Here is a 24,291-nt window from a genome sequence, read left to right on the forward strand (position 1 = left end):
ACCTAACAAAGACATCACTATTAATCCATGACTTTTCTTTTGGGATTATACGGCGTGTTCCCACCAGTAACACTTTCATTACAACATTGAATATACAATAATACAGAAGTTGTCAGACTGTAGATGGAAGGCAAAATCGGTCATTGCCACACAGCCAGAAACCGGAAAAATGAAAGCAAAGCAATTATTAAAAGATTGTTTGCGAGATCATTTTAGCCTAATCTCATCGATCTTGTTAGGAAGTGATCTAACATTTGCTAAAACCAAGTTAGGTACAGTATCACCGCAATGCATCGGGCCTGCTGGGCCGGCTCCAGCATCCACCCCTGCACCCTCGTCGTTGGCCACAATATCGGTGGCGCAGAAAGGATAGGTGTTTGAGGAGGCATCTGTAGTCTCACATGTTCCTCTGTTTGTTTAACATAAATAGATCTTGTAGTCATGTAGTTTGTAATAAATAAATAAATGGAGCTTCTCCTCTCTCTCTTTCCTCAAATAGTCCCTTTGACCAAAAAGCTGCTTTTTCTACACTCTGGACCAAGCATCCACTGAACAAAAGTCACAATAAGCAACCCAAACAACTGTTGTGGCCCAAGTTGAGCTAGTTGTCCATAAAGTGATGATAAATGTACAGGTTGTGGTAAAAAATGAAAATGCCATTATAAAGTAACTTAATAAAACATTCATTCATCCCTCATGTCAGGGTAAACATGTTGCAACATGGTTTGAAGGTGACAGCTCACCACATTGACAAAGAATCCAAAGGGAATGACTGTACCCATGCCATACCAGATAAGTTTGCCAACATCATTTCCTCCAGAACTCAATACTTGTATAAATGAGTCTGTAGATTAGATTGGTGACACACTTATATTTGTTTGGTGAGTTATGATAAATCTAACCAGTGCAGATGGGCTCATTACATCTGAATTCACAATGTGTGTTACTAGATATCCTGCAACGCAGAGTTTTCATCAGACCGTTGCCACACAGATTGAAATTTGCTGTCAATTTGATCTGCAATTGCTCACTTTTTTTTTGCCTACACATCAAATGACTGAACAGATATCACAATCCTGGAGCATGTGCTTCTGCTTCAAATTGAGCAATATTAGTACTGTAGTTGATACCAAACATGTCCCAACATTCAGCCCTCAAAGTCATTGAGGTCTCCTATTGCAGCTATGTTATAAAGCATTTCAGACTTTTTATACATGATCTTGACCATTCTGGAAAGTGGTTTGCGTAATTAGCACGTGTCACATCAGTGTGATCTTCATTTTTCAGTTTACATTTTTTTCTCCACTACCAGTATGCTTTAAAAGCTTCTGCCCTTGCACTTTTTTCTCCTGAAGTCCAGGCTATTCTTCTGGTTGTCCTTGACTTCCGTTTGGCCTCTACATCCAGCCAATGTGTCTCCAATGTATCTATTTACCCTTTTTCATCCTCTGGAGTATAAAAATTAGTAGTGATACCTGCAGATTTTAAGCACAGTAGGATCGCTAACAGAGAACAATCTCACAAAAGTATTCTGGTCCCTACTACTTTAAATCTTTACAGACAAGTCTAACATCCTCAGTGCCTTAAAGTACAGGAATTTTGCCGTGACGAGCTTAGGCCCATTGTTTTCAGCCCCTTGCCTGACTAGGACTATTCTATGAACACTTTCCATTGCACAGTCTGCTCTGGGGCTACGGCATGTAGTTAAGATGCCGGCTGTTGAAATCCCGGTGCCAGAATCCCAACCTGCGACCAGAAAACCAGCATCACTTGAGATGCTGATGCTGGAATCCCGACAGCCGGCATGCCGAACGTAAGGATAGCGGGCCGGGTTAGGTATATGTGCAGGCGGGGTTTAGGTTTAGGCACTACCGGATTGGGGGGGGGAAGGTTAGGGTTAGGCTGCTTGCAGGGGGGGTTAGTTTTAGGCACCTCCTTAGGGGGGGTTAGGGTTAGGCAGTAAGGGAGGACGGTTAGGATTGGGCACCAATGGGGGGATATTTTTAGGCACTAACGGGAAGGTTTAGGGTAAGGCTGCGGGGGGGGGGGATGGTTAGGGTTAGGATGCAGGAAAGATAGGGTTAGGCGGTGAAGGCTTGAGGGCTAGGATAATAACGGAGCCCCTGTCGGGATTCTGAGCATCGGGATGTCGCTGTATGTCTTTTGACCGCTGGCTTCGTGGTTTCCTGTATCACACCCATATATATATATATATATATATATATATAGTATATTTTTAAAACTGTTCTCATCTGAACATGAAACTTTGGGCCTGATTCAGAGCCGGACGCTATTTGCGCTCGCTCGTCAAGAAAATAGGGGTGGCTATTCAAATGAACCGTTCGCTGTTTGCGGGATGTTCACACCTCTTGGTCTGAACGAGCGTACAAAACTTGCGGTCGTTTTTTGGGAAACTACGCCCCCTGGCCGCTCGCATCCTACGTCATGTCCGCTATTTATTAGATTAATCGAGTACATCGACCAGGATATGAACTGCTCGCTATTCTTGGGGTTGGTTTTTACTACCACAATCTGGCTCTAAAATAACCCAGTGACGTGGTCAATGACGCTGCTGTTTTAAATATGCACACCCATAAAACGCCCGTTTTGACCTTTAAGCACGCCTGCGATCGGATCTCCACTCCCCGTTTTCAAGCACCTTCCCCTGTTACCACCCACATACGCCTCTTTCTGTCACTCAAATTATCAGGCATTCGCTATTTTGCGAGCACATGAATGTCGGCCGCACTGAGTGGTTCGCGCATGCGTATTACAATCCGTACGCATGCGCAGTTGGGCAAACATCGCTCGGAGCAAACGAGCAGCCACTTGCGTCCGGCTCTGAATCAGGGCCTTTATGCTTACCCAGCATTGCTTATGTGTTTAATTTTTAAATTCTCATGTACCCACACAAGGCACAACAAAACTCACATGACAAACAACATTTATGATGCTTTAGTACATGCAAAGGCCTGTGGCTAAAGAAAAATGAGCTATGAGCTGCATAACTGTTAAATGCTTAAGTCAAAGTTTATGGCATATTTGTAAATTTGTTTTAAAGTGTCCCTTAAAGCCATACAATTTACAACCTTACAATATGTCCACTAATGGCATTACATGAAGTACAAAAAAATGGCTCCACAACAGTGTCTCTCTGTTTGGCAAATCATAAATCATAAGTAATACAACACTGAGGGCCTGATTCAGAGCCGCTCGCTAGATGTGATCACTCGCACGATGTGTATGCAAATTGCGTAGGCAGTGCTGCCGCACAGCAATGCATTAGCACGCCCAGTATTTCTTAGAGAGCGATCACATAGTGTATGCAGACACCCACTTGTGCACATCATGTCCAGGAAGTGTATGCAATCATCGGTACATCGGGTAACATCGGATGCTATCGCAGCGCTTGAGGTTGACTATACCCTGCCGCAAGCACTGCGAGCACTTCAGTGTAAAAACAAGCCAGGTGACGTGTACTATGATGCTGTCTTTTAATTGTGTACACCTCTAAAACGTCATTGAGATGCTCAGGCACGCCTGCGTTTGCACCCCTACTCCCCTGTTTTTAATGGCCAGCCCCTGTTACCACCTACAAACGGCTTCGCTGTCACTCACTCTGCTGGCAGCCTATGCGCAGCAAGCGAATGCATTGTGAAGTTTCGCTAAGGTATGCGCATTGTGATGTGTACACATGCGCACAATGCATACACACTGCATAGCATCGGCAGCAGCGAGACTATGCATCTTAGTGAGCGGGTCTGAATGAGCTCCTGAGTGCTAAAACAAATAGTTTGTGTTGTTTGTTATTTCATTGTTTTGTTTGTTTGTTTTTATTTCAGCCTCAGTACATGTTATAATAAAACAAAATGGAAAAAGTAGTTTTCTGAATATTTGTTCTAGGTGAGGTATACGAGTCTAGGCATCGGATCAGCATTGACAGCCATTAAAGAAGGTTGTGTTATATTGTGTGACAGCTGTCAGAACATTTCTGGAGGCTTATGTGGAACAGTGCTCAGTATCTTCCTCGACCAGTATGAATGTAGCATGGTGCGCAGAGAGGTGAGTCATTCTATCACTTTATGTACGTTTTTTTAATTTTTTTTTTATAATGACTCAATCAAGTTTTCAAGACTGCCAGAATAAAATCACCTAAGCACCTAATCGCATGCGATATCTTCTGGTTGGCCATGCAGCACGGCCTACCGAAAGGCATATTGGGAATCACTAGTGCAGGCTGTATACTTTCAAGATTCTCAAGAGTGTTATTCCTGGAGAAGCAACAGGTAGTGGTGCTAGTGGACCGGACTAACTGCTAAGCCATGGGTCCTGAACATCATACTTCATTGATCATTTTTTAACAGTTTGCAGTCAGCATACAGGCAGACGGGTTGCTGACCGTCTAAATACTGGCGCCAGAATCCCGACGGCGTCGGGATCCCGACTTCGGAATGCCAACCACCGGCATCCCGAAGGTGTAAGTATCCGAGGGGTTAGGGGAGGTTTATTGTTAGGCACTAGGTGAGGGTTAGGCACAAAAGGGGGAGGGTTATGTTTAGGGTGCGGGGAGGGGGAGGTTAGGTTTAGGCACTAGGGGTGGAGGTTAGGTTCAGGCACCGGTGAGGGAGGGTTAGGGTAGGGGTAAATGGTAGCTGTAGAAAACGTACCTCTCAGTTCCGGGACTGCGACTGTTTGGGTGCCGCTGTCGGTATTTTGTCAGCCGGCATCCCGACAGCCGGGATTCCATACCCAACCCTTATTGTGCTACTTTATCACAGTAGTAGGTTGCAACTAAAATGTTTTCATTTGCATTATGTTCTCCTTTAAAAATGACTTCTTAGTATTTTACACGATTTTACAACACATACTTGCAGTACAGCTTTATTACATATTAACATTTAATTAAAAAAAAAAGAATATTACAGGAGTAAAGGACAGCTGGTCTATCTAGTCTGCTCATTTTCTAATAAACTAAATTATAAGGCATTCTATTATTATTTTCTAGTCTTAAGCGGCCTATCCATTAGCAGATAAATTGAACGATAGAACGATATATCGTTCAATCATTCAATTTATCTGCTGTTGATAGACCCTGAACGATGACAGATGCGCAGTCCGATAAATTGAATCATCTCTCCAACATGTTGGTCAATTATCGCATATTACAAATATCTGTCAGTTTATATGCGGTGAACGACAAAAGATATTAGCAGCAGCTACAGTGTGCTGCAGAGAAAAAAATTCACTCCCTGAATGATGTCATGCGATATCGTTCATCGTTCGTGTTTTGCCAAAATCTGTCATGTACATGACAGATATCTTTCAGCACAGCTACCAGAATTTTCAATAGATATCTTTTGTCTTTCGTCTTTCAGAAAAACATCTGCTAATGGATAGGCCCCTTTAAGTTGATGCTTTTATTGACATCAAATATATTTTTGCAGTCTCCTATATAATGCACTAATAATTATACAGCCTGTTTTCATTAAGCCAAGTCCAGTTGTTTCATGTCTTGAATCTGCAGCACAATGGTCTGCTTGGCTGCACATGATGGCTGTTTCAGCTAGATGGCAATGTTGAGATCTTGTATATTATTTTTAGGCTGCCTTTATTCTTCAGAACATGCTTGTTATGCCAATGTCAGAGAATACAGAAGACTTGAAAGAGTCCAATTTTCAGGTTAGTAAATCTTTAATTTCAGTAGTATTATATAAATGATAAAATAATTATTACTTTACAAATTATTGTTTATTGTAATTCTTATACTATATAGAACCATCAGATTATGCAAAGCTATACAATGGGTGCATCATGTTCTGCCATATCAGTTGCTGCACCAACATGGGGGGGGCAAGGGGGCGGCCCCACCCCCCGAAATAAAAAAATTTCAAAGGAGCAGCAGCCGCTAACTGTCAGGGCTGTGCAGCTTTATAGTAATAGGCTACACAGCCCCTGCACCGCAAGGAGGAGGAGGTATAATGTGCGGTCTTTAAGTGAAGACACCGCACATAACACTTCCTCCTCTGCGCGGTGCAGGGGCTGTACAACCTATTACTATAAAGACAGAACACGGCAAGATGGAGGGGAGGGGGAGGGGAGGCAGCGGCACCGAAATTATTTTATGTTGCCCCCCTGCATAAAATCTTTCCAATGCCCCTGTGCACCAATGCGGCTCACACTCTAATTTCCCTACCATCGAAATCACATACCATGGCCAGTTTAGTGAGAAACCTGTTAACTCTTCAGTATGTGTTTGGGCCAAAGCACTGTCGGAGGGAACACAAAAGAACAGACAAAGGCAAACAAAGAGCATCCTGGGTCAGAACTGAACCCTGGTTTCCAATCTTTGTGTTTTTTATGTACATCCGTAAGTTTTTTAAATTATTGTCCCTTGAGAAAATAAGTAAATATATAGTATACAGTATAACTACTGTACACATCAGTTTAAAAGATTAACTAGCAAGTACCCCCTCTTTAAATACTATTTTTAAATCAGAGCACTAATATGAAGTAGTACCACAGCCAAAATGTGAAATCAGAGCACTAATATGAAGTGGTAGCACAGCCTAAATGTGAAATCGGAGCACTAATATGAAGTAGTAGCACAGCCTAAATGTGAAATCGGAGCACTAATATGAAGTAGTAGCACAGCCTAAATGTGAAATCGGAGCACTAATATGAAGTAGCACAGCCTAAATGTGAAATCACAGCAGTAATATGAAGTGGTAGCACAGCCTAAATGTGAAATCAGAGCACTAATATGAAGTAGCACAGCCTAAACATGAAATCACAGCACTAATATGAAGTGGTAGCACAGCCTAAACATGAAATCACAGCACTAATATGAAGTAGTACCACAGCCTAAATGTGAAATCAGAATACTAATATGAAATGGTAGCACAGCCTAAACATGAAATCAGAGCACTAATATGAAGTAGTCGCACAGCCTAAACACGAAATCTGAGCACTAATATGAAGTGGTAGTAGAGCCTAAATATGAAATTGGAACACTATATAATACAGTTTGCCCATTAAGAGACAGGTTTAAGTGAAGGGACAATAGTTTTTTTGCTGTGAGATTTGGGTGGCAGGATAGTTAACCAACCTTGGGAAATAGATATGCAGTGCTCCAATAAACTGAATAAAAAAAAATAATTTATAAATGTAGAACGACTTTCACAGGTATATTCGTGTTTAGCGTATTTGATGATTTGTTTACATGTTTCTTAAAATAAATGTATACATCATTATTGACACCAATCAGGGAAAATAGTTTGTAAAAGTATTTGACAGCTCCATTTCCATTCAAGTCTGTTTAGTTAATAAGAAGCCCTTCTGTCCATAGATTATTCTTGCTAAGCTACAATTACACATATCTGGTGGCTGTTCTTGTATTTTTTTTTAGCAGTCATGCACAAAAACTGCTTATGTTTATATTTCTCTTATTAACTATTCAAAGTTTCAGCCATTTCACTTTGTTGATTTACATTTTCTTGCAATACAGATCGCTTAGTCTGCATTTGTAGATCACGCAAAGTAGGAGAACTTGTGTTATCTAATTCTTAATTATATTGCTAACTTTATTTTTGGCAGGACTCAGTAAAGCATAACAGAATTGAAGAGGAATTTAAATCATGCCAAACATTTTGCCTTTCATTATAAAAATATTGAAATGTAGTTCAACTTCACAATTGTAAAGTGCACTGTTGAAATGATGATGGACTTTGGACAATTAATTATACATTTCCTGCCCTATTTTTCTAGTGTTGGGTTAATACTCTATAAAGTCTAGAAGCGTTTGCTTATTTTTTTTGTGATCTCTCTAAATATTCAGCAAAACTGCTTATATGTATCTCTTACTCATTTATACTTATAGTAAATTGACACTGTTGTGTCTCCTCCTTGCCACGAGAGGCAATGGCATTTAAACTTAAAGCCTCATCAATATGCTATACTGCCATATTAAAAAGTAGGCTGCGAGGATGTACTGGAGATAAATTCCACCCTAGAAAATTAGGCTGTGTTGAAGTTGGGTACAATTTTCTCACATTCATATTTTTGAGTATGCATTCAGATTGTTGCACACACAGGGAAATACAATGTGTTCACATTCCTAATTAAGAACAACAGTTATTTTTTATTGTGTGAGTATATTATCTCCTTACATCCAGAAACTTTTATAGGTTTTTAGTTTGGAGATGATAATCATACTGTTTGATCTATTTTATGAGATTCTTTTTTTTTTTTAGGCACCTGTTTTTATATAGAAGCATTTTAGAGGTGGTTGCAGGTGTCTGTATTTACAAAAAAATACATTTTACTTTTGCAAGGTGAAAATGGGAATAAAATAACTGCTGTAGTATCCATACTATATGATACAGAGTCTATTTATTGTTGCAGTATGTATTTGTTTGATCATTGCAGAAGAATAAACTAGGTCAGGTTGAATATTCAGTGTAAGCTACTTATGGGTTTTAGTGATTTGTTTTCTAGGATGATATGTATTGTATTGGCCAAACATATATCATTGGTAAAAAGCAACAAGATACTTCATTAACCACATCTTATTTGCTATGCTTTACCATTCCTGACCATAATATGCTCTCAAACCCAGAACCTGTAAACCTAGAAAACCGTTAAGGGGCATAAAAATATTAGCATGAGTGGAAAAAGAGCCTGCTGACATTAAGGACCTCCCAAAAGCTACTTACAAACTTAAGTTTGGAATCTTTTACTTGTCTCTGTGACATTGTCAGTGAATACTGTGTTGTAGCTGTGCCCTTTTTGCAATGGATCATAAAGGGATTAAGGTTAAGAGCTGGAGACATTAAAGATTATGGTTTAATGTTAATGTGCCATCATATTCCATCACACTGTGCATTAGGTAAAACAATGCATTGATGATAAAGCAAGGCTATGAGGGGTATTCAATATGAAACGTTAACCTCGCCAGTGAGGTTTTCGCCGCACATCGGAGGTTTTGCCAGCGAAAAAGTATTGCGCGCGCTCCCACTTATCCCCGTATTCACTTTGAAATCATCGAAAACAGGACACGGCGATACTTGGATCGGCGAAAAAAAACTTGAACTTTCAGGAATTAATTGTAGGAGCCCCCTAAAGGTGTCCAGACCTCGGGGATCACTATGGGTACCCCCGTTTTTGCCTGCAGAAGAAAGTCGGGGTTTTTAAATAGCTGTGCAGGTGTTTTTTTTCCCGACAGTGAAGAAGTGATGCAGAAGAGCACTTAGGTTTTTTTTTTCGTTTTTTTTAAGTGGTCGCATCAAATTTGGTGTACATGAAAATGGGTACTAGCATATTTTTAAGTCCCTAAAGGTAATTTTTAAAAATGCTGCAAAAATGCACCTGCCGCTTCTTTGCGCAATGAAAAAAACACCCGCCCCATACTTGGGGACCCCACCAGAAATAATTTCGTTACTTTGTTTTTTTTTTTACCTCATTTTTTTTTTAAACCCAAATTTTTTTTTTTTTTTTTTTTAAGGGTGTCCCAATTTTTCTTAGGACATTTTTTTTTAACATTTCCTTTTAAGGGGACATTCCCAAAACTACAGGCTATTTTTTATAAGCCTACACCCCCAAACCCCTATTCTGCATTTTTTTTTCACTTGCTATAGTGCTTAGAAAAATTATCCCTGTTTTTTAAAAAATGACCCTTGACCCCATTTAAGGAAAAAAACGGGAATTTTTGAGAAATATGCCTGGGACCCCCTTAAAGATGTCCAGACATGGGGGATCACTATGGGTAACCCCGTTTTTGCCAGCAAAAGAAAGTCGGGTTTTTAAATAGCTTTGCAAGGTGTTTTTTCCTGCCGCTGCTATTAGAAACCCCGACTTCCTTCAGGAGTTAAAAATGGGGGTAGCCATAGTGATCCCCCATGTCTAGACATCTTTAGGGGGATCCCTAGAATATTTCCTGAAAACTCCTTTTTAACTCCTGAAGGAAGTCGGGGTTTCTAATAGCCGCGGCAAGTGCATAAATGCGACTTTGAAGAAAGTGGTGCAGAAGAGCATTTAGAATTTTTTTTGGGGAAAAATAACTATGCCCAGCAAATTTGGGGTACTTGAAAATGGGGTCAGCATATTTTAAAGTTGCTAAAGAGACTTGAAAAAATTGTGAAAAACCCACTTGCGCAAGGAGCTGCAATGAAAAAAAACACCTGGGGCATACTTGGGGACCCCCCCAGAGTCAAGTTCGCTATTTTTTAACTTTGTTCCCCAACATTTTTTTTTTGGGCCCCCAAATTCAAAGTGCTTTTTTGGGGTGTCCCGATTTTTTATTTTTGACACAGATCGTTTCAAGGGGTCATTCTAAAGGGTGCAGGCTATTTTTTTTAAGCCAGCACCCCTAAACTCCAATTCTGCACTTTTTTTCGCCACCTATTCAGTGGTGAAAAGTTATCCACGTTTTTTTCAAAGACTTTTCGAACCTGCGAAAAGTCTTTGAAATTGAATACAGTGTAAAAGCAAAACCTGCGTTAATGACATCATAGGTGCGAAAACATCGCAAAAACGGAGTTTCACTCCCATATTGAATACCCCTATATGATTCAAAACAAAACAAAAGCTGCTCTATAATGCTCTATAATGTTGCAAATCTAAAACAAGTTGCAATAAAATATCTTTCTCCCCATTCCACCCTCGTTTTTATACTTTCTCCTCTCACTCTCTCCTTTCTTTTTCTCCTGTCTAAATAGGTCTCTTGCTTTCTCTCTGTCTCAGCCTGTGTCTCTCTTGTTGCCTGCATCTCTCTCTCCTGATCTCCCCATCTCTCTTTTCCCCGCCTTTCCTCCTTTTCCCTTCTCTCCTTCTTTTCTGTTTTGTAACTTGAACATTTTTATTAGAAATTTTGAAAATATAGCCTATACAGGTACTACTGTACAATTCACAGCACATAGAAATAGCATAACACAAATAATAAAACTCTCCTTTTCTACATGTCTCTTCTCTTCCCCCTTGCTCCCTGTCTTCTCACCCTCCATCCCCTCTTTTTTTACTCTCAGGTCAATATGTCTAGCAACTAAAATTTAGGAAGTTCCTTGTCTGCAGGAATAATAACTATATTGGTGTTGTAGCTATCACCAGGCATCTTTTATAAATATTTTAAAAATATACATTGTAATATAAAAAAACTTCTCTTAATATTAATATAATGTAATTTAATTTTAGTAAAAATTTTAGATGCAAAATAATTTATTATTGTATGTATTATATTGATACAAAGCTTCTTTTCCAGTACTATGATTAGGTTTATACTGTAGGTAGGCCTTCTGTTTAGTGCTACAAACTTTATGTGGTAAGCGCATCTGATTTTCTTTTTGTTTTAGATTTTGAGCATACTTGATGAGGAGACAGGATTACCTTTGGCAGGAAAACCTGCACTTGAAGCTCTTTTGCGACATTACCACTTCTATGAACATGTGAGCCATATGGCGAAAAACTGCTATCTTGGAAGTTATATTTTTGAATTAGATAACTCCATAGTAGCATCTAAGACAATGCAAGAAAATGTTAATTGTAAGTACAGTTAGTTTTAATCAACTTTTTTTTTTCTTACCTGTCTTCCCAATACATTTGTGACTTTTAAAGGTTTGTAAATGGAGAAATGTATACTTATTCAAACACATGAACAATATAAGCTTTTGTAATGGTAAATAGTATCTTAGACTTGCTAATGACTGAAAAACTCATGATTTTTCTAAAGGAACATAATTCACAATTATATAACAAACACATTGTGATAAAGGCTTGTGTGGGCAGAGTGTTGTGTTTGTGACTAGTATGCAGCTGTGATGTGACGTTTACAAAGAAGCTTTGTGCTTGTACAGACTTTTTTGTCTTTGATAACATGCATTACAGTAAAGTGCCCAGATGTTACTTTTGTAATTTGTTATATCAGCTGAACAATTACACTCTTTATAGATTGTCACAAGATAACCTTTATATGATTGCATACCAATTTGACTTTTAGCTACCTAAACAAAGAACTGTAGTTCACTGAACTGTAATACCATTACCTCGAAAATGAAATCTCTTTTGAAGTACTATAATAGGAAAAGTACAGTTAGTGATTTCAGAAGTTTATAAAGCGTGTTAGTGGCGTGACGTGACCCCACAATATGTGGTTATGCAGTCATCCTTTATATAGGCTGTGGTGTCCTTGCCTGAAGCATCCGGGCAGCATGCAGGGGCCATGGGGCAGCAAGGGTGTTGTCCACTGGGCCCTGTGTTCTGTGAGGAGGCAACGCTCACACACCTAGTTATGGTCCGGACTGTATGTTGCTTTTATAGCACTGGTTCCACTCTTATTTCTAAGGTAAGTTAAATTAAACATATTCGGCTTATTCCGTATTTGGCTATGAAATGTTGCACTTTTGCCAGCAAAATTTGTGTTCTATATACTTCTAAATACTCTACACAGCAGAAAGAATTTACTGTAGTTGACCCAGCTCTTTTCATAGTAATCAGGAAAATGCACATTTCCAAAGACAGAATAAAGATTGTATCAGTAAAATAGTGCACCCATGCAAAACAGCTGCATCCACCCCAGAGCTTGATTCATGCAAAATGCTGCTCATTAAATACTTTAGCTGCTATGTACTGTACAACAGTTGAAGATAACATATGAGGCAGTGCTGTTCTGGAATAGAGGAAATATTTAGCAACATTGTAGGAGCAAAGCTGAGTGACAGTGGGGCATGTTTATTAATTTTTCTTCTTCAGGGTCCATAGGACTCCACAGGGAGACAATGTGGGGTGTAGGTGGTGGATAGGAGGACCGGACACCAAACAGTTAAGCTTTTGTTATCCCAGGATGCTCCTATCCTTCCTCCCGCCATACCCTGCCCACAGCCTGAGGCAGGGCCGGACTGGCCACCGGGCACTTCTGGCAAATGTCAGATGGGCCGGTCTGGGCGAGCGCAGGCCTACCCGACTGGGTTCACCTCTCGCCGCGACCGCGTCATTGCGTGATATCATGATGCGGCCGCGTCATAACGTCATTACGCGAGCCGCAGCCGGGTTTGAGGATGGCTGCTGCGCACACATCGCCGCCGTGCGGCAGCGATGTGTGTGTGTATTAGCAGCCACTGAGAGTCAGACAGACTCTCTTTGGCTGCGGCGCCCACTGCAAGAGCCGGGCTGGAGCTCACTCATGAGCTCCGCCTTCCGGCTCTTGCAGAGGGTAATGGGAGAGACGTCATGACGTCTCTCCCAAAATGCAGAGCGCGCCAGCCCGGGAGGACTGACGTGCGGCAGCGGAAGCTGTGGCCGGAGCGTGGATTCAGGTAAGTGTATTTATTTATTTATTTTTTACATGTTTGTATCTGCACTGCACTGCATCGGAGGAGGAGGGCACTACTACTGGGGAGGGTTGGGACTAATATTGGAGGGACTACTGCATCGGTGGGACCTCTACTGGGGGGGAACTACTGCTGAGGGCACTGTATCAGGAGGGGGACCTCTACTGGGGACTACTACTGGGGGGGCACAATATAAGGGGCACTGCACTGGGGGGGACCAATACTGGGGGCACTGAATAGGGGAATCACTACTGGGGGCCTGCATAAGGGGGACCACTACTGGGGGCCTGCATAGGGGAGACCACACCTGGGGGCACTGTATAATGGGCACTGGATAGGGGGGATCACTACTGGGGGCCTGCATAAGGGGGACCACTCTTAGGGGCATGACATGGGACTACTACTGGGGGCACTATATAAAGGGCACTGCATAGGGGGTACCACTACTGGGGGCACTGCATTAGGGGGGGACTACTACTGGGGGCAGTATATAAGGGGCACTGCATAAGGGGGACCACTACTAGGGGCACTGTATAAGGGGAACTAATGGGGGCTGCATAAGGGGGACCACTCCTGGGGGCATTGCATACTGGGGGTACAGTATAAGGGGAACTAATGGGGGGCTGCATAAGGGGGACCACTACTGGGGGTACTGTATAAGGGGCACTACTAGGGGCCTGCATAAGAAGGACCACAACTGGGGACATTGCATACTGGGGGTACTGTATAAGGGGCACTACTGGAGTTAAGTAGCATTCCCGCTAGGCTGTTTTAGCGTGGCACGGCGCCCTGTCCTCCTTCTGGAGGGCAAACAGCACCTTGCCCTTCAGAAGGAGGACAAAAAGCACCTTGCTCTTCAGAAGGAGGGCAAAAAGTGCCCTGCCCTCACAGCCTGCGGATGCCGTCTTCACCCGCGGGTCACAGTGTCTCGCGGGTGGGGAAATGTGCGGTGACCCAGTCACCACTGGAGAATAGACGCTTGGCGCATGTGGGGCACTATATAAGGGGGCTGCCTGGCGTGTCCATAAGTGCCAGGCACGCCCCCAAGAGTGATGAAAAGGGGACACGTCTTAGACATGCCTCCTTTTCAATGGCCACGCCTTTTTGGGCGTGCGCACACGGAAGTGCCCTCTCTAGCTCCAGCGCCCTGCCTGTCGCCGCAGCTAGAGTGAACACTAGTTAAGGTGCATATCGAAAGGCATGTTCAGAGTGACGAGAAAGGGGTGTGTCATGTTGACACGCCCCATTTTTAAGTGACCACGTCCATTTTTTTGACGTGCACATAGGAGGGGTCTCCATTCTTAAATTTGCCCTGGGCTCTAAATACCCTTGTTACGCCACTGCTTGTATGTTGTTCTAATATTAATTATATTTATATGAGCATAGACTAAGAAGTGGGAGGGGTCATGAATAGTAAGGGGAGGAGTCTTTGCCTGGAGCCAGATGCTGACGCGAGGTGGGCCTGTGTGCTTTTGAAATGCCAGGGCCTATTTTTAGTCCCAGTCCGGCCCTGGCCTAAGGTAATCTGTTTGTCTCGGTGTCCGGCAGGAGCTGGATCACCGTTAGAACAGTGGGGCTGCTCTAAGCAGTTCAAGCTTTATTTTATTTCTTTTAACTTAAAGACAGATCAAGCAGCACTAGACAGTCCTTCGGATGTCTGTGCTGCTGTTCCATCTCCCCTCCGTGGTGCCGCAACGCCAGCCCTCGGCATGGTACTTTCGGCGGTGCATCGGTGGGCCAGCCAGGACACGGGGACAGGTAAGGTGGGTTCCCACTTGCGGGAATCAACGTCTAGCGCAGTCATACTTCCGGTGTCTGGAGATAGACCGGAGGTGCTGATGTGGACACTGGTCCATCCGGGACACTACTAGACCACCAGGGCTAACGTTACTGGCGCTAGAGGCCAGGGAACCGGTGGTTAATGTCAGCTTAGGGGAGGTCAGTTCTCTTTTTCTGTGCCCCCTCCCCCAGCTCAGAGCGTCATTCCACTGCGGTCCTGCCGCCTCTAAGCTGTTCCTCTTTCTCTCCCCGCCCCCTGAGAGACCTCCGGTGCCCATTTTCTAAAAGCCAGCCATGGCTTTCTCCGGGAACGCTGGATCCAGTCTCCTCATATACCTCTCCTAGGAGCCACGTTATGTAGCACTATAGCCTATCAGCCACTGCGGTCTGAGTAGTTTATTTTAGTGCCCATTGCAGTTATATTTATTTTCTGCATTGTATGTGACTTATGCTAGCGTTGCTGTCTGTGTTTTTCTCACTCTGCTGTCAGCTTGTGCCTTTCCCTTTTCTTTCACAATAACCCTGGAATACCGGTGTATATGGGGTTCCCTGTATTTAACAACTACTTGTATTTGTGAAGGCTGTCACATACTGTGGTTACATGCTGCTCAGTGCCATATTGTGTGCTGTACTATCCTGCAGCTATGTGTAGCAAAGGTGAGGGTAGCAAATAGACTGCTGCACCTATACTGCTCTCAGGTCCTGTTCAGCAGGCTTAACCCAGGAGGATTTAATTCAGAATGGGCTATGTGCAACTTGTTATAATACACTGGGCCAACTAGCCCCTGTTCAGGGACCCCCCTGGGCTTCCTTCTCATAGGTGTTAGCTGCAATTGTGGACCGCCTAGTAGTCTTGGAAGTAATTCCTCCTATGGGGTTGCCACAACAGGTACAGGTGATACCTGTCCCTCCTATGCCTCCTCCATGGGTAGACCAGCATTCTACCTCAATGCAGAGTGTAGCGGCTACTTCCACAGCTTTTCAACAATTGTTGCAAAGTGAGAAACCCCTACCCAGTAAAACTACTAAGTGTACCTTGCTATCACAATCTACACAGCTCTCAGATTCTGAGGTGTCATCTGGGGAGGCACAAGACGCAGATTTCTCTCTCACAGAGTCCCCCTCAGGGGAGGCGGAGCCTCAGTCTAAAGTGAATGTACCTGCACTAGTGCGGGCTGTCAAATCAATTATTCAGATAGAAGATGCTGAGCCCGCTCCTTAAACAAAACAGCCACTTTCTAATTCAGGATCCATAGAAGGTTCACGGGGTGTCCTTGGGGTATAGGTGATGCAGAGTCATCCAGGAACCTTACGCAGTAAATTCTTCTCCCAGGATGCAACTGGTCTACCTCTATACCCCGCCCCCGGGCCGGAGGCTCCTCAGTTTCGTTGGGTACCCGGCCGGAGTCTGTCACTGAACACGCAGTGGGGCTGCTGCTAAACAGGCCCTGAAATTTGAAGATTCTTCTAGTGCGGCAGCACAGACAGTCCAGTAGAAGTTCGCACTGCCGCGTCATCACCCTGCTGACGCCGAGACGCCGGTACTGATCCGGGGATCTCGGCGGGCCTCCGGGGTCTTGGTTAGCAGAAACCCCGCAGGATCCCTAGACTGCGGCCGGATGTTATGGGGCAGCAGGTACACGACATGCACTGCGCTGGTGCGTGCGAATCGCAGTCTTTTTCCTCCAGGGCTGGGGACTCCCTGGGATTGACAGCATGTGGAACCAGGCACTGAGTCCTGCGCTTCCACAAAGCCACCTGGGGCAGTGGGCTGGAGTTGGCGGGAACGCTCCAGCGTCGTAGGGGGTAAACGCTGGCCAGGAGAGGCAGCCTTTTCTGTCTAACAGCCTGCTCCTTCCCGCTGTACAGCGCGCCTTTCCACTGCGGTTTGGCTAAACCCTGATAGCTTCCTCCTTCCATCTCCACCCCCCCATGAGGATTTCTCCTGGCTGCGTGTCACAGATCTCGGAGGGCGGTGCGGAGTACAGGTCCCCCTACATACCTCTCCTCCTGTTGGTGATCAGCGTATGTAGCACTTTGTCCTACTAGGTGCTAAGTATCTGTAGTTGACTAGTAAGTGCCATTAAGTGTAGGTATTTTTATTATTCTGCATTTGTCTGCGACTGTATGCTAGCGCTATCTGAGTTTCTCTTTCTTAAAAACTGTCAGCCATTTTTTGCTATCCCTGTACTTATTCTGCTATTCTGAGCCATAGCATCGGTGTTGTGCAGGTGTGGCTAAAAGTCGCAGGCTGTGACCTTTTTATACAGTCACATCTATTGAGTGGTATCCTCTTCACTATGAGTGGCAGTGAGAGTGATGTGCCTAATTTGGCACCTAATAAACTGCTCTGTAAGAAATGTACAGCGGTTTTAGGGGCAGGGGACATAGTCTCTGAGGAGTTATGTTTGCGGTGTTATACTCCTCCAGGTTCCTCTGTGACTTATGCCGCTCAGGAGGAGCCACCATGAGTGTGCTTTGCAAAAGCACTGACAACCATTGCGGGACGTTTGGCTGGCCTTCCTGTGTTTCCACAGTTCGGTTTTCAACAGCAGCATCTTTTGCCAGTGCAGAACTTGCTGCAACCATCTGTACCCACACAGGTTTTACCCCCTCAGTGGGTTAATACAGTTCCCGCTGTATTGCAAGGTGTGACTGAGGGTCGGCATAATGATGCACCCATCAGTAGACCGACTAAGGGGGTCCTGCTGTCATCACAATCTACTCTGTGTGGGGACAATGAGGTATCATCTGATGATGGACTGCTCTCCAATGAGTCTCACTCTGAGCCCCCTACTCAAGAGGCGGGGATCATGTAAAAAATATATATTCCTGGTTTGATACAGGCTGTGAAGGCAGCCCTGATCATTGAGGATGAGCCTAAGCATGCATAAGTCTAGGCATGCATATTTCATGGAAGAAAATGTGACTGAGGCTATATTCCCTTTGTCTGACCAACTGGGGAATCACTTGGAGGTAGCCTGGAAAACGCCGGGGAAGTGTTATCAGCCACAAAAGCATCTAGTCCCGACTTATCCTTTTGTTGAGAATTATTTTTCCAAGTGGGAGACTCCCCCGGGGGTGGATTCCCGTGTCACTCGCTTGGTAAAAAGCGCAACGCTACCTATGCCTTCCATGTCATCCCTGAAGGATCCTACAGATAGGAAGGTAGAGATCTGCCTTAACTCTGTTTATTCCCTTTCGGGGGCTTCATGCAGACCAGCTATGGCCATTTGCTGGCTGGCTCGGGCCATGGAATGTTGGGCTAACAGCCTGAAAACATCCTTAGCCCCAAATGCTACCAAAGAACAGCTGAATTTTATGGGAAACCTCCAAGATTCTGCTACTTACATAAATGAGGCAGCATTGGATATTGCCTTACTAAATGGCAGGAATTCTTCGGCGGCCATTGCAGCTCACTGCTCTCTGTGGCTCCGTTCTTGAAAGGCTGACGCAGAATCCAAGAATGGGTTGGAGTGTTTGCCTTATGATGGTAAAGTCTTGTTTGGCCCTGATTTGGACAGAATTGTGAATACCTTAGCAACAGCTAAGTCGGCTTGTCTGCCTTCTGCTCCAACCTCTTCGGGGGCTCGGACTCTGTCGTTTTGGACCTATCGGGCCCCAGGTAAGGCTAGAATTCAATCCTTTCCCAGGCCGTCCACCACCAAAAATCTGCCAGGCTTAAGAAGCAGCCCTGGAGTACCAGACGTCCGGCTGCTAAGCCTGATGACAAGCCCTCCACTTGACGGGACGGACCTCCTCCTGGGGGACCCCAGGGTGGGAGGCCGACTTCTTCATTTCGCCCAGTACTGGTGTCAAACTACCACGGATTCCTGGGTGAAGGAAGTGGTCTCTCTGGGGTACACCCTCTCCTTGCACAGAAGGCCTCCCTATCAATTCTTTTGCACAGGACTTCCGAAAAACTCGGACATGGCTTTGGCTATTCAAGAGGTGGTACAATCCATGCTGCAGGCAGGGGTCATTGTACCGGTCCCAAAGGGGAATGGGTTATTATTCCAGCCTTTTTCTAGTCCAGAAACCAAACAGTTCTTACCGTCCTATTCTCAATCTCAGGTCTCTGAACAAATTCCTCAATGTACCCAGGTTCAGAATGGGAACCCTACGCTCAGTTATACTGGCTATGGAACCTGGGGATTTTATGGTATCCCTGAATATTCAGGATGCATACCTGCATATTCCAATTATTTCAGCTCACCAATGTTTTCTCAGGTTCGCTGTGTCACAACAGCATTTCCAGTACCAGGCTCTGTCATTTAACCGTGCCACGGCACCTCAGGTGTTTAGAAAGGTCATGGCGGTAATGGCAGCCCATTTGCGGATACAGGAGATCCGCCTGTAACCTTACCTGGACGACCTCTTGCTACTAGCAGGGTCCCCAGAGATGCTTCACTGCAGCTAACGATATTTGTGCTCCAGGTACACGGGTGGTTGACAAATTGGAAGAAGTCCTCACTGATTCCGTCTGAAAGGATGCTCCATCTAGGAGCCCTGTTGGATTCACAATAGCAAAGGATTGTTCTGACAGCAGAAAAGATCTCCACTTTGCAGACGCGTGTATGCAGGTGCCTTCACAATCGCTGAGTGTCAGTCCGGTCAGCTATGCAGTTACTGGGATCCATGGTGTCGACATTGGATACGGTGGAGTATGCTCTGATTCATTCCCGGGCTCTGCAACAATCAATCCTCTCCAAGTGGGTCGGATTTCCCCAATCATATACGGACTCAAATGATGGTGCTCTCTCTGGAGGTACGCCTATCTCTGACATGGTGGCTACAGACGATACACCTCACCAGGGGGCGTTCCTTTTGGATCTCGGACTGGGTCCTTCTAATGACCGATGGCAGTCTTCGGGGTTGGAGCGCAGTGACAGGTCCACACTTCTTTCAGGGAAGGTGGACCGTTGAGGAATCTGCGCTTCCAATCAACATATTGGAACTTTGCGCAGTCCTCAGGGCCCCACAACAAGCCAGGCTGCTGCTTCACGGAAAGCCCGTGCAAGTGCAGTCAGACAACGCCACGACTGTGGCTTACCTAAACCTTCAAGGAGGAACTCGAAGTCAGGCGGCAATGACAGAGGTGTCACGCATTCTGACATGGATGGAAGGCCACCTACCAGCCATATCGGCGGTGTTCATTCCAGGAGTGCTGATTTGGGAAGCGGACTTCCTCGCCCATCACGACATGCATCCAGGGGAATGGTCTCTTCACCAAGAAGTGTTTCAGCACCTAGTGGACAGGTGGGGCCTTCCAGACGTGGATCTCATGGCCTCTCAACTAAATCACAAGCTACCTCAGTACGGGTCCAAGACAAAAGACGTCAGTGCTCTCTTGGTGGACGCTTTGTCAGTTCTGTGGACTTTCCAGTTTGTGTACCTGTTTCCTCCAATCTCCCTCCTTCCTCGAGTAATTCGGAAGTTCAAACAAGAGGGAGGGACGGTCCTGCTGGTGGCCTCGACGTCCATGGTACTCAGATCTTCTGAGTCTCTCCATCGACACTCCGTGGCTGTTGCCTCAACGGCCGGTCCTGTTGTCTCATGGTCCTTACCTCTACCCAGATCTGGGTCATCTGTCTTTGACGGCGAGGCTCTTGAGACATCCCTCTTAAGGTCCAAGGGTTTTTCCGTCTCTGTGGTTAACACCATACTCAGGGCACATAAACCTGCTTCTGCTAGAGATTACCACAGGGTATGGCATACCTATTTTGAATGGTGTCGTCCAAAAAGTTATGACCCCCAGGTGTTTAGGATATCCAGAGTGTTGGCTTTCCTGCAGGCGGGTTTGGACCTTGGTCTCCGCCTTTCTACACTGTAGGTCCATATCTCGGCCCTTTCGGTGTGGTTCCAGCGAAGACTTGCTCCTCTTCCTGACATCTGCACCTCTCTGCAGGGGATCCTTCGTATCCAGCTTCCCTTTGTCCCTCTTGTAGCGCCTTGGGATTTGTCTGTTGTCCTCAGGGGCCCTCCAGGGCCCTCTCTTTGAACCACTGGGCTCAGTGGATCTCAAATGGCTTACTGCCAAGACTGTTTTTCTTCTGGCCATTGCTTCCGCCAGAAGAGTTTCTGAATTGGGGGCTCTCTCGTCGTTCCTCATTTCTAGTTTTTCACAGGGACAGGGCAGTGCGTTGAACTCGCCCTGGGTTCCTTCCTAAGGTGGTCTCTAGTTTCCACTTTAATGAAGAAATTATTTTACCGGCCTTTAATTCCCCAGACCTCTCGGCAGGGGAGGCCTCATTGGATGTGGTATGTGCCCTCAAGATTTATGTGGATCGTACCAGTTCCCTTCGGAAATCAGACTCCTTGTTTGTTCTTTATGGTTTCCACAAGAGAGGATGGCCAGCCAATAAACAAACTTTGGCTAGATGGCTTCGAATGACTATCTCTGAGGCTTACATTCATGAGGGCCTTCCAGTCCCGCCCTCTGTTACTGCTCATTCTATTCGGTCTGTGGGCCCTTCAAGGGCAGCTCGTCGTGGTGCCTCAGCTGTACAGCTTTGTAAGGCAGCCACGTGGTCTTCTATTCAGACTTTTTTGAGGCGCTACACTTTTGATACCTTTGCCACTCAGGATGCTTCCTTTGAGCGGTGGATTCTCCTTTCTGCACAGGAGCATCCCCCACCCCTGAGGATACTCCTTTGGGAGTCCCCAAGGTCACCCTGTGGACCTTCTATTGAGCCTGAAGAAGAAAAGTAGAGATATGGTAAGAACTTACCCTCATTATCTCTTTTTCTACGAGGTCCACAGGGCACCCGCCCTGATGCACCTGTGCTTCAGTTGGGCTTCACTCTGGTCACCGGTTTTCCGTCTCTTCTGTGTGAGAATGTGATTCTAGTGTGTTCCGGACTTTCTTCTCTCTCTTTTATCCTTCTCCGGCCTTTGGCTTGCAACGTTACTGAGGAGCCTCCAGCCCGGGGGCGGGGTATAGAGGGAGACCCATTGCATCCTGGGAAAATAATTTACTGCATAAGGTGCCCGGATGACTCTGCATCACCTATACCCCAAGGTCAACCTGTGGACCTCATAGAAAAAGAGATACTATATCTCTACTTTTTTTAAGAGACAGAAAGTGGTTTTAGCAGAATTTTCTCACTCTGATCAGCTTTCTGAGCTCATGAGCGAAGCATGGAATACGCCAAGTAAAAAGTTTCAACCCGCAAAATGCCTGGTTTCTTTTTATCCTATTCCAGCAGCTGATTGCGCTAAATGGGAAGCTCCCCCAGCAGTAGGACGTGTCTAGGTAAAAGCTTTACTTTATCTATCCTAACAGCATCCTTCCTAAAGGACACAACGAATAAGAAGATTGAAGCTTGCCTCAAATCTGTTTGTTCTCTTACAGGAGAAAAAAGCCATTGAGAGATGAGCAGATGGTCTAGAGGACACATTTGCCTCTGATGCCTCCCGGGAACAGCTTTCCTACATCTCCCAGGGATGCATCCTATCCTGGTCTCCTGGCTTCCAAGGCATCTGCTACTTCGGTGGTAGGCCGTCGTATCATTTGGCTTCATTCATGGAAGGCTGACAAGGACTCTAAGAAGGCCTTGGAATCACTGCCTTACACTGGGGAGATTCTGTTTGGCCCAGAGTTGGACAAGTTTTTGGCTACCTTAGCAGCTTTTAAGATGGCTTTTTTGACCTCAGCATTTACACCAAGGCCTTAAATGTCATCCTTTAGGTCCTTTCATCCCCAGGAAAAAGCTAAAGGTCAGTCCTTCCTCAGCAGTCAGCATTCACAAAAGCCTCCAAGCTCAGGACCAAGCAGGCATTGGCCACCAGACATCCAGCTGCTACATCCGAGGGCAAACCTTTAGCCTGATGGGCCTCCGCCTGGGGGATCCCAGAGTGGGAGGCTGACTTCTTCAGTTCGCCCTATTCTGGCGTCAGACCACCACAGATGCCTGGGTACAAGAAATGGTCTCTCACGGGTACGCCCTTTCATTCCTGAGATGTCCCCCCCCAGCAGTTCATTTACACAGGCCCTCTATCAGACCCGAGCAAAGCCCTGCTCCTCCAGAAGGCCATTTAGTCCTTGCTGCATGCAGGGGTAGTAATTCCAGTCCCATTGTCACAGGGTGAGAACGGTTATTATTTCACCCTTTTCTTGGTTCAGAAGCCCAATGGGTTTCATCGGCCTATCCTCAACCTCAAGTTTGAACAAGTTTATTAGGGTGCCCAAGTTTCGTATGGAAACCATCTGCTCTATTGTCCTAGCTAAGGAACCTGGGGACTTTATGGTATCTCAAGACATTCAGGAAGCTTATCTACCTATAGTGCCCTCCCATCAGCGGTATCTCCTGTTTGCTGTCCTACAGCAACATTTTCAATTTCAGGCACTGCCCTTTTGGTCTTTCAACAGCTCTGCGGGTCTTTATCAAAATCCTGGATGACCTCTTGCTCTTAGCATGCTCTCCAGTGGTCCTTCACCGCCATCTTCGGGTAACGTTTACCTTTCTACAGAGGCACGGCTGGTTGATCAACTGGAAAAAGTCTTGGAGCTCTTCTGTATTCTCAGGCTCAGAGAATTTTCCTGACAGCAGACAAGAACTCCGCACTGCAGCAACAAGTGTGCAAGTTACTCCACAGTCGCCGAGTGTCAATCCACTCAGCAATGTAGACCTTGGGGTCCATGGTATCCACCTTCGACATGGGGGAATTTGGTTAGTTCCACCTAATCCTCTCCAGGTGGATTGGGCTGCCCCATCTGATCAGATCCCAGATGATGGTCCTCTCTCCAGCAGTTTGTCCCTCTTTTGGTAGTTACAGATGTCTCACAAAGGTTGCCTCTTTGGATCCCGGAATGGGTACTCCTCACCACGGACGCAAGCCTCCACAGGTAGGGCGCAGTGACCGGCCAGCACTCCTCCCAAGGACGCTGGACACCAGCCGAGGTGATCTTACCAATCAACGCCCTCACTGGCTCAGGATATTCTTCAGAGCAGGCTAGGACAAGTACAGTCCAAAAACGCCATGGCGGTGGCCTACCTCAATCACCAGGGAGGCACTAAAAGTCGGTCATCAATGGCAGAAGTGTCACACATTCTCACATGGACTGAACGCCATCTCCACATTGTTCATCCTGGGGATTCTCAATTGGAAAGCAGATTTCCTCAGCTATCACAATGTGCACGCTGGGGAGTGGTCTTTACACCCAGAAGTCTTTCAGCTCCTGGTGGACAAATTA

The 24,291-nt window shown here is 45.3% G+C and overlaps 1 protein-coding gene across 2 annotated transcripts in view; it reads left to right on the forward strand.

The window, feature by feature from the left end:
* The window catches only part of RTTN (rotatin), a 368,340-nt gene that overhangs the window by 217,888 nt on the left and 126,161 nt on the right, over positions 1–24,291 (forward strand). Inside the window, exons 32-34 of one of the 2 annotated variants that reach the window (XM_088475926.1) lie at positions 3,904–4,062; positions 5,602–5,679; positions 11,343–11,532. In XM_088475926.1, the coding sequence (XP_088332052.1) occupies positions 3,904–4,062; positions 5,602–5,679; positions 11,343–11,532 (427 nt within the window). The remainder of the gene's footprint in view (positions 1–3,903; positions 4,063–5,601; positions 5,680–11,342; positions 11,533–24,291) is intronic. The other variant, XM_088475927.1, reaches the window with a different exon arrangement.

This window comes from Taudactylus pleione, unplaced genomic scaffold, assembly GCF_031769625.1.
Source record: "Taudactylus pleione unplaced genomic scaffold, aTauple2 ptg000179l, whole genome shotgun sequence".
NCBI classification, from domain to species: domain Eukaryota; kingdom Metazoa; phylum Chordata; class Amphibia; order Anura; family Myobatrachidae; genus Taudactylus; species Taudactylus pleione.